The sequence below is a fragment of the Mixophyes fleayi genome, chromosome 1 (assembly GCF_038048845.1).
Source record: "Mixophyes fleayi isolate aMixFle1 chromosome 1, aMixFle1.hap1, whole genome shotgun sequence".
In the NCBI taxonomy this organism is placed as follows: Eukaryota; Metazoa; Chordata; class Amphibia; order Anura; family Limnodynastidae; genus Mixophyes; species Mixophyes fleayi.
Window position 1 is genome coordinate 25766600 of NC_134402.1, and position 13733 is coordinate 25780332.

The window sequence follows — 13733 nt, forward strand, 5'->3', positions numbered from 1 at the left end:
GTTATCAGCAGCCAATAGAACGGGAACTACTCACTAAACCCGCCAGCCAATCGGCGTAATAGAACGCGAGAACCGAGCTCATTGGCTGTCTCACGACTGAAAAAAAATGAGTCTTGGTAAACAGAACACAGCGAGGGAGTGATGTGATTGGTTTAAAGCTCACATCCATCACAGGCAGGAGACAACGTCATTCACCAATAGAAGCAGGCAGGGTTTGTTAGTGGGCGAGGTCACCGGGGCTTGATTGACAGTAACGACGACCAATAGCCGTGCGGGTTTTCCTACTCGGCGCTGTGTGATTGGTGCAGCAGCCGGGCACACTGGCAGGCAGTTGTCTTTCCATATAATTGTGTCATGGCGGCGCTGGCGGAGGAGGTGTCATGTCTGTGCGGTAGATAACGGCCAGTGCTGCTGTGGGTCCGATGTTTACTGGGCCATGGAGGGCCGGGGCCTGTGCTGGTGGAGGCTCGGCCTGTCTCTGGCGGCTGTGCTGCTGATCAGAGCGGCGGCGCCCGGGCTGGTGGAGCAGGGAGCTCCGCGGAGAGACGCTGGATACCCCTGGGAGGAGCAGGATGAGAGTAGCAGCCTCAGCTCGCTGACCCCTGGGCTGGGGGCAGCCGGGGATGTGATCGTGGAGGACGATGAGTCCGGGGCTGAGCAGGAGGAGAGTGGTCGTGAGGAGCCGAGATCCAGGTGACTGTCCGGGTACATCACACCTCAGCTGCAGGGGCATCAGTGGCACCAGGCACTACCTGCACCTACCAGGCTGCCCCTATGTGGCACCAGTCACTACCTGCAGGGGCATCAGTGTCACCAGTCACTACCTGCAGGGGCATCAGTGTCACCAGTCACTACCTGCACCTACCAGGCTGCCCCTATGTGGCACCAGTCACTACCTGCAGGGGCATCAGTGTCACCAGTCACTACCTGCAGGGGCATCCTATGTGGCACCAGTCACTACCTGCACCTGCCAGGCTGCCCCTGTGTGGTACCAGTCACTACCTGCACCTGCCAGGCGGCCCCTGCAGTCATTATTATGTTATGCAGCATAATGTCCTTATTAATAGAGACTTACACTGGCATACACTAGGACAGTGGTGTTGCAGGGGCATCTAGGGGCTATTCTTAAAAACCTGGGATTGCACCAAGGGCATGGGGCACCTTGCAATTTGGAGCAGTTGTCAGCTCTGCCTTGTGTCCCTGCAACTTGTTTATCATTACCAAGTACAAGTGATGCCCACTGCACATTATGTATCTATTCCTGCACTCTGTATGGACTAACCAAATGTTGTTGCCTACTGTACAATAAACATGCATTCATGCTTTGTCTGTTCCTGGGTGAGGTGGCATGACATTTAAGTTGCATATGTTTTGTGCCCCTCACCTCCATGGACTATATGGGAGGTGGGCATTGATGTCCTGTAGATGACCATGCATGTTGTGGCTTACCCTGTAGTAATGGGACATGAGCAGTTATTTGATTGCTACTTTCTCGTTCCCTTGTACCGCAAATGCATGAATTCACCTGAGGGTGCAGTCTCTGGTTTGAATTTCGTGTAAATGTTTGCACCTTATATGCTTGGCCTTGCTAAGTTGTGTAGTAAAAGTTTCTTCATCTCACTATTTTGTCTCTGTATTTTGATTGCATGTAATAAGTATGCAGCAATGAGGTGGGCTGTTTAACACCTTCACAATCTTCCACTGAGAGCCCACCTTGGCACCTAATTAGTTAAATGTGGCTTGAGCACTAACACCTAAATCTAAAAGTATGAGTCATAATCAGAGGGTATGTTCTCAGCAAAGTCACTTGTCAAATGTGGTTGCCATGCAGTTGATTGCTGGGGAGGTGTTTGGATGATCCTGAAATGATACATTACTGCATAACACTTAAGTATTGAGATTGTACAAGTACATATGTGTCTTCATGATGAAACTTTTTCATTATAGATAGTGTGGTTTCTGTGAATCTGAACAGGTGTACAGAAAAAGATGTATCTTTGTGATACTGTTAAAAAAATCTCATATCATTTATGTAATATGACAAACATTATGCTCTGCTCTATATATAGAATAATTTGCAAAATATTATACACTAAGGGAATTAAAAGTCGAGAGGTGCCTCAAATTGACTTTGAATATCCTTCTTTACAGTAGGACTTTGTTCCTTGAAATACACACATTTTATTTAGTGAATTTTGAGATGACATAACTAAGTACTGTTCATACAACTTTTTTATTTTATCATCTATGTACATATACACATTCCTTACTTGTTCTACATTATATTAGTGTTATTGACAATTCGTGACTTTGGAATCCAGGCCACGACTTACTTGATATGAGAGACCGTGTATTTTCTTATGTACAGTGTAGGGATAATTGAATCCACCTCCTAGATCAAATTGTTCTGCTGGTTTGCCTTGTACTTTTTATATGGTTTCTTTACATCACTGACTTCTAATATCTTTATAAATGATATACTCCTTAATTATATTAATTTCTCTAATATGTCATTATTCAGTCGCTGATTTCCAGAATCAGATCCAACTCCTTTTTGTTTCCTTCAGGAATTTAGTAGATTGTTTGGCTGTACTGTCTACATTGCAAATATTTGTTCATGTCATGAGATTTGGCCAGGTAGTTTCCATTGTGTTGCTGTAAGTTCCTTTCTCAAAAAGCATTTTACAGTGTGAGCACAGCCAGACATGCCCATTTTTAAAGCTGTTTTGGGATGTGCTTTTAATCTTTCATGTGTACATACACAAACCCCATTGGTAAACAGATGAACACTTTATTAGTGCAGCATGTGACTCTTCCTGTATACCAAATTATAGAACGTCTGTAGGTAACTCACACATCTACTATAGTGCAACATATTCTTGCTTTTTATTTTATTAACAGTGTTGTCCAATGTTTATATTGTCTTTGCTGTCCTTGAGAATATCAATGTATTATGTTATGGATGTCAGGCAGTTGGTGGTGGATTCTGTGTGCGATCCTGGCTGTTTCTGCTGCATCTCCTACCTATGGGAGCAATTAGAGCTGAGTGTTAGTGAGGAAGTTCAGGTGGGAATTGTCAGGTCTTTGCCGGTACTCCTTTTTCTGGCACTTGTGCTAGCAACAGCTCGAGTAGCTCACAGAGCTTCAGTTATATTAAGGTGCTCAAAGGGAACGTATCCGCATAGCGCAACTTTATTTACGTGTCGGCAATGCCTTGGTGTGAGCTCTTTCTCCAGTTAATATATGTCCTGTTTCTTTAGTTATTCTGCAGAACGACTGATGTGTAGTCAGTGTGTCCTCTGAACAGTGTTTCTATAGGATATTAATGCTGATTTTAGACGTTGCTTAGAAACAATGGCTTTTTTTGTCTTTAATTAGTTATGTAGATGGTGGCTGATCTATGTTTGTAACATGTAAACTTTAAGGTGAGGAACAAGACTGAGGAGACAATTTGCAGTCAGGCCTGAATTCAAAATCTGTAAAACAGTATGCGGGATACTAACTTATAAACTATAAGTGGTACTTCAGCACATATTTTATTTAATTTTTTTTCTGGAGACCTCACTATAAATGTAAAAAATGATCAAACCCCGGTTATTTATGCATTGCCGGCACTGAACACCGCAGTTTGTAGGATTCATTATAAAGTATTCACGTGAGACGCTCCTATACATGTCTTTGATGGATAGATACTGATGGCTCTCGCTTAATGCCTGTGAACTGCCATTCTCTGAAAGTGGGCGGGCCTTAGGAATGAGGAGCTTCATGATGGTGCAATCTGCATAATGGTCCCAAGTCAGTGACTTGAGTGAGATGAAGTTTCTAGGAGAGATATGAAGACATCCAGGTAGGAAGTACAGACTAACGGAGCTGTCATGGTAATCCGGGGGGAGAGTAGTTCAGCCTGTGCTATAAAGTATCCATAATAGTTTATTATGTGTATTTGTCTACTAGGACCCTACAACCTTCTCCTTCTCTGGTTCCTGTCTTACTCTTTTCATGCTGTTTCTTCTTAGAATATTGCGTTTGGTCATCAGGTTTCACAGTTACTAACAGGAGAGAGCTCTGCTTGAAAATGCAAAATCCTCAGTAACTCTGGATTAAAAGCATTTGTCAGTTGTTCATGGCTGGATATGCACGTTTGGATGCTAAAGATTTGGTTTGGCTGTAAGATTTATGCCCTAAATGAAGTGAACTATGGTGTGCTCTATATGAATATTAGACTTCTTCTTTTTTTTAGTTTACTATGTGTATGCAAGAAAATATAACTTGCCTACAAATCTTCCTTTAGAAACCTAAAGATAAATTATTATTGTATATTTCCAGTGTAGGTGATTTATATTGAAAAATACTGTCTCAGTTTACCTCTGTTTTAGTTGTTTTATTGTGCACATACATGGTGGCTGCTGAATATATTTACACCACAAAATGTTTGTCTACTGATAGAACAATCTCTGTACATATAATGCATTTAGTAGATGGCTCCGAAGCCAGATATACCGGTTTTAAATGACCTAATTGGAGTTTTGGTGAATAATCTTTAAAAACAACTACTGGAGATAGCAGAGGGTTTATAAGGGTAATACTGGAAGAATTAATGTCTACATGTAAGAAATATGCAGCTTGCTGGACAAGAGGAGTGTTCATACCCCAGAGGCAATGTGACATGTTTAGTATGGAAGGGTGTGCTTTAAGGAGAAATATGTATTCTACCAGCAGCTGGGATATCTACATGGGGATTTCCAGAGTTACTGATGTTTCCATGACACTCCCTGGTTCTATGTCCTGCACATGCTGAGCTTCTGGGCTGGATATAAGTACACAGTAGTGACAGCCTAATTATGAATTTATTGTCCTGTAGGCTTGTGAGGCTTGTCTGTTTACTTAAAGCAGGCAACCTGTGGCACTACAACTCTCAGCCATCCCTGCTAGACTGAAAGTGCAACGGGGACTTATTGTTTTTACTATTCCAGGACGTTAAACTGGTTCATAATTGTATCCTTATTAAACACCTGTTTACATTATAGCTTAGCAAAATCTGTTTACATTATAGCTCAGACTAGCACATGCAATGCAACTAAACACTGGTTTTATCACTTGTCAGGCCAAACATTGGGTCAGGTCTGTCATACTGTATGGTAAGGGTAGAACAACGGGCTCTTTGTGATTCAGATTGTCCAGGATCTCGGTATTGGCATGTAGCTGGATTTCCTCCTTCATTGAATTTTATTCGTGTCAGATATTTGTTTTGGGAATCAGGCTGGAGACTGACTGGCTGCTCTATGCAGTGTGAGTTTGTCTACGACATGACCAGAATCAGGGGCTCTCTTTCAGCAGAAGCTCTTGCTGGGTAAAGTCTCTGTGCAAAGATGACACCTGTGTATAGATTATTATAGGCTTGGGAAGGAGTTTTAAAAGCAAAGTGTTTTTTTTTCACATATCTTCACTCCTGGAACTAGAAACATAGAATTTGATGACTGACAACAACCATGTAGTCTGCCCTTGTGTCTGTGCGGGGCTTTTTTTTTTAATTGTAATATTTAAAATATTTTCAAAGTCTTTACTATAGCAAAATGTTTCTCTCATGGATTCTTGCATTCTCACTTAATAAGCCCCTGCCACAATAGCTGAGACAATCCATGGATCCATCGCCCTTTCCTTAAATTGTTCTACATTGTGTTACCTTTCAGTCTTCCCTGAAACCCTCTGTGTGTTTTAAATACTGCCGCCTTGAATTGTATTCATCATCTTAATATAGTTCAGTGTTTCTATCAAATTTTCTCTGTCCCTTCCCTGCTCTAAGCTTTTCATGTTCAGCGAATAAGCTCTTTACTGCTCTGTTCTGGGATGGCCTATGCACCATTTTAGTTACTTGCCAACTTTCCCGGAAAGTCCGTGAGACTCCCGAAATTCGGGTCAGGCTCCCGCGAGAGTTGGCATTTCTCCCGCATCCCGGAATTCCCTTGTTAAAATGGCGTGATTCTCGATAAACCGCGCCATTTTGGCCCCGCGAAAAAAACTTAATTTCTGTTGTGGGGGTGGGGCCAAAATGGCGCCCCCTCCCTAGTCACGCCCCTCTCCCGAAAACAAGTTTCCGAGAGTAGGTAAGTATGTTTTAGTAGCCTTCTCTGAATGTTTTCTATCTTATTAATGTGTGTTTGGAGGCGAGGCCACCAGACCTATAACATAGTACACAAGGTGAGGTCTTACCCATGACCTATAAAGCGGCAGTATAAACCTGTCTGCTGCTATAGCTCTTCCTACACAACAAAGTATTCTCCTGGCGGTTCCCATTGTGTAACTACACTGCTTGTGTTGCTTTTATATGCTGTGAATCTATAATTCCATTATCTCTTTCTTCTGTTGCTATATTGTTGTTAGTTGATTTTAGACAATGAGATCTGTCTCTTTTCTTCCCAGGTCCCTGGTGATCATCAGTACATTGGATGGGCGAATCGCGGCTCTGGATGCAGAAAACCATGGTAGAAAGCAGTGGGATCTTGACGTGGGCTCAGGGTCTCTTGTATCTTCCAGCCTCAGTAAACCAGAGGTTTGTTCACACTTACTGTATATATCTGTACACTTGGGCATTCCAGAACGTTCATACTTCACTGCTGTACTGCTCCATATCTGCTATTGTGATACATGTTTTATTTAAAGTCCTATATACTCTCGTTATTGCTGAGAACAAAATTAGTTCCTTTATGTATAAAGCTTAATTTTTGCAGAAAAATAATTTTTATTTCTACAGGTTTTTTGGATTTTTTTTTTTTTTTGAATATTGTGTAAGGCTGGGTACACACTACAGAAATGTTCTCCTGATGCGATATCGTTAACGATTTTACCAAGGCTGGGGATTTTTTTCTCTCTCTCCAATCAGCATGCTGATTTATTTGTACACACTGACCGCGTTTTAAAAGGTTAACATTCAGGTCTGCTTCATCGGTCATAACCATCGGCTGAAAATATTGGGACTCTGCATACTCCATAGAGATCTATGGACAGTGCTGGTCATGAGTGCATAGAGTATTAAATAGATATACTAGCGCTCACCCTAAATGAATAAGCTGCCAAATGGGGAACAAGGAGAGCTGATCCCTAAATCTCTCCAAATAACCACAGATTAATAGCAACATTTCCTGGCGCTAGTCTAAATAGAAATGCAGAGACAGAAATGTAAAGGGTAAATAGGTAAATTTATAAAAACAAACACATGTATAAGCAATGATATTGCAAAAGCTGAATAAAAACAAGGTCTGCAGACATAATGAAAAATATAACATTATATGCATATAAAAAAAAAAACACAAAAATAAAAGAAAAAAATGTGTATATAAAAAGAAAATTGTAGGGCCTGAGAGTAAGTGTAACCACTTATTAGTATACACTATAGTCCTCCTGAGAGAGAAAAAAGCATGCTTCACCATACAAATGCTCTAATGGTCCACTGATCAATTTCTGCTGTCAAAGAGACTGTCCTTGCTAGCGCTGAAACGAATGTACACAAGCGCCCCTGATACTCACTGCATCTGCTCCGGGGGTTTCAGCGGTAGCGCTCTCTGTCCTCCATCCGACAGTATAGCTGAATGGTAACAGTCCCTGCAGTATCCTCTGATCGTTGGCACATGTGCATGAGGGAAATCCAAAGGTCCTTGCAGCTAAATAGTGAAAGAAACCTAAAAAGTCACTCGGCCACCAAAAAATAAAATAAAAAAATGTTAAAGAAGTGCCATCCCTTTAGGTCAACGCGTTTCACCCGCGCTAGGCGGGCTTCCTAAGGACTAATGAGTGCATACACACTGGAGAATTGGATCAACATCGTTCTATTGCTAAACGAGAATTTTAGCTCTGTTTAAAAATCAAATGAAACGATACGATGAGCTTTGGAGCAATGATCGTTCATTGTTGGAGCGTAGACACTAATGCAGTATCGGACCAAATGGTCGTTTATAGTGTGACTGGCCTGATAATCAGCTGAAATCCCTGTTGTGTGTGCCCAGCCTTATTCTGATATTTTTGGACATGTTATAATAATCCTTTATTCTAACACATTCCCTTTTGTATTAATGGAATATATATATATATATATATATATATATGCCACTGTCATTCTCCCGCACATCTATTTTTTCCAACTAACTGATGGGGACACAGCTTATTGGGTGAACTGTTAAATGATGCAACTCTGTCAGCTGGCTCCCGACAATCTCCTGTCACTTTGTGAATTATCCAGGCCTTGTCAACTGGAGAATAAATTTGGTACCAAGATAATAAATTTCGGAGTCCCTGTGAATGGACACTGTGATTTTAGTACTTGGAGCAAATATTATCAACCTCTATGAAGATCTAATATATTGTCCTACCCTAAAATTGAGTTCTACGTTAAAACTGCATTAGATTAGTCTCTTAGGGGGAACAGTCCACAGAGACATAACGCGCCGATGCTGGGGCTGAAATCTTTATGGGGTGCAGTGGAAAAATGAGCAGAGATTCCTTACTGTAATGGCCGGCAATGCGCATGGACAGACGTCGCGGTCATGTCTAAGAGCACATAGTGGCCAGTTGAATATCCCCTTTAACGTCACATGGGCTAATGACACGTTTTTGAGCTTTGTTGTCCTGGACATTGCGCAGTTCCTGCTGTACAAGTACTGATGCTGCAGTCAGTATTCAGCAGCTGATCATCATTCTTGTCATATGAACTCTGTGCTTACTCTTTGCTCTTCATCTTGATTTCTTAAACATTACTGGTAAAATAATCCCTCCGCTACACAGATTTTATGTCAGACTATTATATCCCCTGTGGATTAAAGTTAAACCTTATTTTTATTCAAAGGGGCTTATGGGACAATACAGCCCCCCAAATAGTCATGGTCTTGACGAGAGAAAATGAGGAAGTAGAAAGTATAGTACTTTGATGACCAATGTATGATCCTCTAATCCCAATGTGATTTATTTTAGCAAATACCCAGCGCTTTGTATGGACATAGACACAATTTGATTAACTTTGTGTCAAATACACATGTAAACTATACACAAATTCATTAAGGTTACTAATCAAATAACAAGCATAGCAAGGATTCGTTCTATTTAGTTAATGCAAGTTTTACATCCTCTGGTCAAAAATAGGTTAAATTAGGATTAACACTTCTGTAAAAGAAGTATTGCTTTTAAATGCAAGAGCTGCTGTATGCTGGTGATCTGCATAATTATAATATGTGACAGGGGCCGGCTGACAGCTTTCATATGCCAAACAAAGTTAATCTGTAGTCAGTGGCACCTCTCACGCTTCTATATTTTGGCAGCACTGAGTAAACACTTGAGGCTCTGCAGTAGCTTCCCTATATACTTACTCTGCACATGCCTGGTGTAGGTTGTCTGAGTGTGGGCTGGGGTTGCTGTACCCCCATAGAGCCCTGCTGGTAGTGCTACAGGATCGGTGGCAGCTTGTTCCTCTTAAGGGGCAGGGCTACTGGCATCGTCCTTGGCAGCGGTTCCTGCTTCTAGCAGCATAATTGCGCCTTATCTGTTCAGCCCATTTTTGTAAACAGTAATCTAATATATTAGGGCTAAACAAATGTGCCTTGGAGAACAAGACTTTCTCCTTAGTCTGTGTCTGTGCCTCTTTCCCTGCAGTGCAGACAGTAGTGTTGGCGGAGCACCATGTGTGATAGCTCTCGTCCCCGGCTGGCTCTACACCCAAGTTGAACTTTCCTCCCCATGATCTCCCCCTCTGTCTCCAAGTTTACACCACACTTCTGCTCCAGATACTCTTCATTCACAAGCTTCAGCTCCGGAGCTATTAATAAATGTATTTATATACTTTATGGAATTGTAGCGTATTTCATTGCAATGTCTAACCACTGTTAATTTGATATAAGTATTAGTCTAATTTAATTTCCAATTTAATTTCCAATCGTCAAGCTAGCAGGAAGAGGAGCAGCTCCAGAAGCTGAGCTCCAAGCGGCGGATGCCTTACTCCACTCTTATTTCAGCTTTACTCCAGCTCTGCTGAGTATAGCTTAGATGGGAGGTGCACCTGCCAGAAATCATTGTCATCTGCCCTGGCACTTACCTGTGCTCACGCACCCCTCTGACATGTAGGCACTTACCTGTGCTCACGCACCCCTCTGACATGTAGGCACTTACCTGTGCTCACGCACCCCTCTGACATGTAGGCACTTACCTGTGCTCACGCACCCCTCTGACATGTAGGCACTTACCTGTGCTCACGCACCCCTCTGACATGTAGGCACTTACCTGTGCTCACGCACCCCTCTGACATGTAGGCACTTACCTGTGCTCACGCACCCCTCTGACATGTAGGCACTTACCTGTGCTCACGCACCCCTCTGACATGTAGGCACTTACCTGTGCTCACGCACCCCTCTGACATGTAGGCACTTACCTGTGCTCACGCACCCCTCTGACATGTAGGCACTTACCTGTGCTCACGCACCCCTCTGACATGTAGGCGCTTACCTGTGCTCACGCACCCCTCTGACATGTAGGCGCTTACCTGTGCTCACGCACCCCTCTGACATGTAGGCGCTTACCTGTGCTCACGCACCCCTCTGACATGTAGGCGCTTACCTGTGCTCACGCACCCCTCTGACATGTAGACGCTTACCTGTGCTCACGCACCCCTCTGACATGTAGGCGCTTACCTGTGCTCACGCACCCCTCTGACATGTAGGCGCTTACCTGTGCTCACGCACCCCTCTGACATGTAGGCGCTTACCTGTGCTCACGCACCCCTCTGACATGTAGGCGCTTACCTGTGCTCACGCACCCCTCTGACATGTAGGCGCTTACCTGTGCTCACGCACCCCTCTGACATGTAGGCGCTTACCTGTGCTCACGCACCCCTCTGACATGTAGGCGCTTACCTGTGCTCACGCACCCCTCTGACATGTAGGCGCTTACCTGTGCTCACGCACCCCTCTGACATGTAGGCACTTACCTGTGCTCACGCACCCCTCTGACATGTAGGCGCTTACCTGTGCTCACGCACCCCTCTGACATGTAGGCGCTTACCTGTGCTCACGCACCCCTCTGACATGTAGACGCTTACCTGTGCTCACGCACCCCTCTGACATGTAGGCGCTTACCTGTGCTCACGCACCCCTCTGACATGTAGGCGCTTACCTGTGCTCACGCACCCCTCTGACATGTAGGCGCTTACCTGTGCTCACGCACCCCTCTGACATGTAGGCGCTTACCTGTGCTCACGCACCCCTCTGACATGTAGGCGCTTACCTGTGCTCACGCACCCCTCTGACATGTAGGCGCTTACCTGTGCTCACGCACCCCTCTGACATGTAGGCGCTTACCTGTGCTCACGCACCCCTCTGACATGTAGGCGCTTACCTGTGCTCACGCACCCCTCTGACATGTAGGCGCTTACCTGTGCTCACGCACCCCTCTGACATGTAGGCGCTTACCTGTGCTCACGCACCCCTCTGACATGTAGGCGCTTACCTGTGCTCACGCACCCCTCTGACATGTAGGCGCTTACCTGTGCTCACGCACCCCTCTGACATGTAGGCGCTTACCTGTGCTCACGCACCCCTCTGGCATGTAGGCGCTTACCTGTGCTCACGCACCCCTCTGGCATGTAGGCGCTTACCTGTGCTCACGCACCCCTCTGGCATGTAGGCGCTTACCTGTGCTCACGCACCCCTCTGGCATGTAGGCGCTTACCTGTGCTCACGCACCACTCTGACATGTAGGCGCTTACCTGTGCTCACGCACCCCTCTGACATGTAGTGGTAGTAATTGTGTTCAGTGGTGCTGAATGTTAGAGCTGCTCTCTCCAGATACTCTCAAATAAGACTCAATTCTGCTGGCAAAAGATTCAGAGATGATCCACGCTAGTATGTAAGGTATCAGGAGATCACGCTGGTGTACATATTGGTGCAATCAGGTTGTTGTGTAATTCTGCTGTGTGGAGGCACGCGCTGGTGTATAATTTATGGGGGCAAAAGCCATTATACTCTGGTAACAGGCTGGAGTATATTTTCTTTTGGTGGGGGGGGTTACCGGCTGTCGCAGCATGTGCCAGTATGCATGGACTGTATAATATATTTTTCCAGAAATAATGAACATTCATTCTTCACCATAAGGCTGATATCTGCCAATGTGCATAACCCCACTCATTAAATATTTGGTTGCAAACTTTTAATGTCAAAATTGCTGACTTCTAACATTTGGATGCATTATATATCCAGACCAGTATTATAGGACCCTGTATTGTTTATGTCAATATCTATTTCTCTCCACCTGAAAGACCTCTAGCATTGACCGTATCAGTTCTATGTCACTCTGTATTCTGATCACGTGTATGTCTGAGATTGGATCACATCATGGTTAGTCACCTGATTGATGGGACAGATTAGGATTAAGGGCATCTTTATCCCCTCAAGATTAATTGCTTTTCTACTGAAGGGAATGTGCCTCATACCTATAGCCTTGTCTGGCAGGCAGCTTAATTATCTCTGCATTAGTGTGTGACCCTGGATCAATGCCAATTTACAGTATCTCCTCAGAGCCGCTAATATGATGTGTGTATGGCACATTCTGCTGCTAGATTAGGAGGTGAGGTAATGTTATTACAGAGGGAGCTGATGTCATCCTTCACCTGCAGCATCTCCAGACTTCCTCTATGCTGATGTCCTGCTGCCTCCAGGGCCTGCACCGAGCTTCATCTAATTCATAAATATTCATACATACAATGTGCAGCAGCCGGGGAGAATTCCCTCACTGCAGTGTGTTAAACCATAACCAATGCTGCTGTAACTCTCAGAAGAGAAAGAGAAAATATTGTTCTATTCTAGCAAATTAGCTAAACACGTTTACTTTACCAGCATCAGTTTCATGTGGATATAATGTTGTCCAAGTCTTGGATTTTGCTTTTGTAAATCACATTTACACAGACATCGTTCTTCTGTGTTGTCCATAGGGTGTGAAGGAGCGTAATAAATTATGCAAACCTAATTGTTCACACTCCTGTATACTGTGTCACTAGGACGTAGCCCTAAGGTACCAGCCATGGCCAAATCAGAAGGTCCTGAGCGTTCTGGGCTCAGTCATCAGTAGGTCTTGTCCACGTAGGAGTCGTCATTTACTTTTCAACACTAGTTTATGCTTTACCAACAAAAAATATTTGCATGTTTCATTTCCTTTATTGGTTTACAAACTACTAGAGTGGAAAAGTGTTTTATTATCTTTATGGCATCCATTCGCATTAAACAATGATACGTTTATTTCAGTGGCAAACTGGTTTTAAAAGATGAGGAAGCATTAAGGTTAATTTCATATAAATCCTTGAGGAAACCTTTAGAGGATGTTCACAGTTGTAAGAACAAAGCCTGCATGGACAAGCGCTTGCATTGAATGTTTTTCCTACACAGTCAGATGCAGCTATTGTCCTGCAAGGTTTTCTAGCTCAATCAACATCTGAAAGTTCAATATCCGATGCTGATTAGGGACTTTTTGAGAGTGTACAGGCTGCAGCCAGTTAGGTTTCGGGTGACCTTATTGATGACTAGATTAGCAGCGTGTATGGGCACCCTCTATTGTTGAAAGGTGTTATCATTGGTAGCTTGTTTCCCTCAAGTTGCCCACATGCAATGGTATTATTGGGCCATATTCAGTTAGCCTTCCGCGATTACGCGCGGCTCAGGCTGCATGTGTAAAGTGACAACACAGTACTGTAACATTGCAGATATCTC

At 43.8% G+C, this 13733-nt stretch overlaps 1 protein-coding gene across 3 annotated transcripts in view; it reads left to right on the top strand.

Annotated features, from left to right (window-relative positions):
* The first annotated feature begins 313 nt into the window (after nt 1–313).
* Nucleotides 314–13733, top strand: part of EIF2AK3 (eukaryotic translation initiation factor 2 alpha kinase 3) — a 36530-nt gene continuing 23110 nt past the window's right edge. Inside the window, exons 1-2 of one of the 3 annotated variants that reach the window (XM_075193978.1) lie at nt 314–693; nt 6421–6550. In XM_075193978.1, the coding sequence (XP_075050079.1) occupies nt 437–693; nt 6421–6550 (387 nt within the window). In that variant the 5' untranslated portion in view covers nt 314–436. The remainder of the gene's footprint in view (nt 694–6420; nt 6551–13733) is intronic. The other 2 variants (XM_075193952.1, XM_075193977.1) reach the window with 2 other exon arrangements.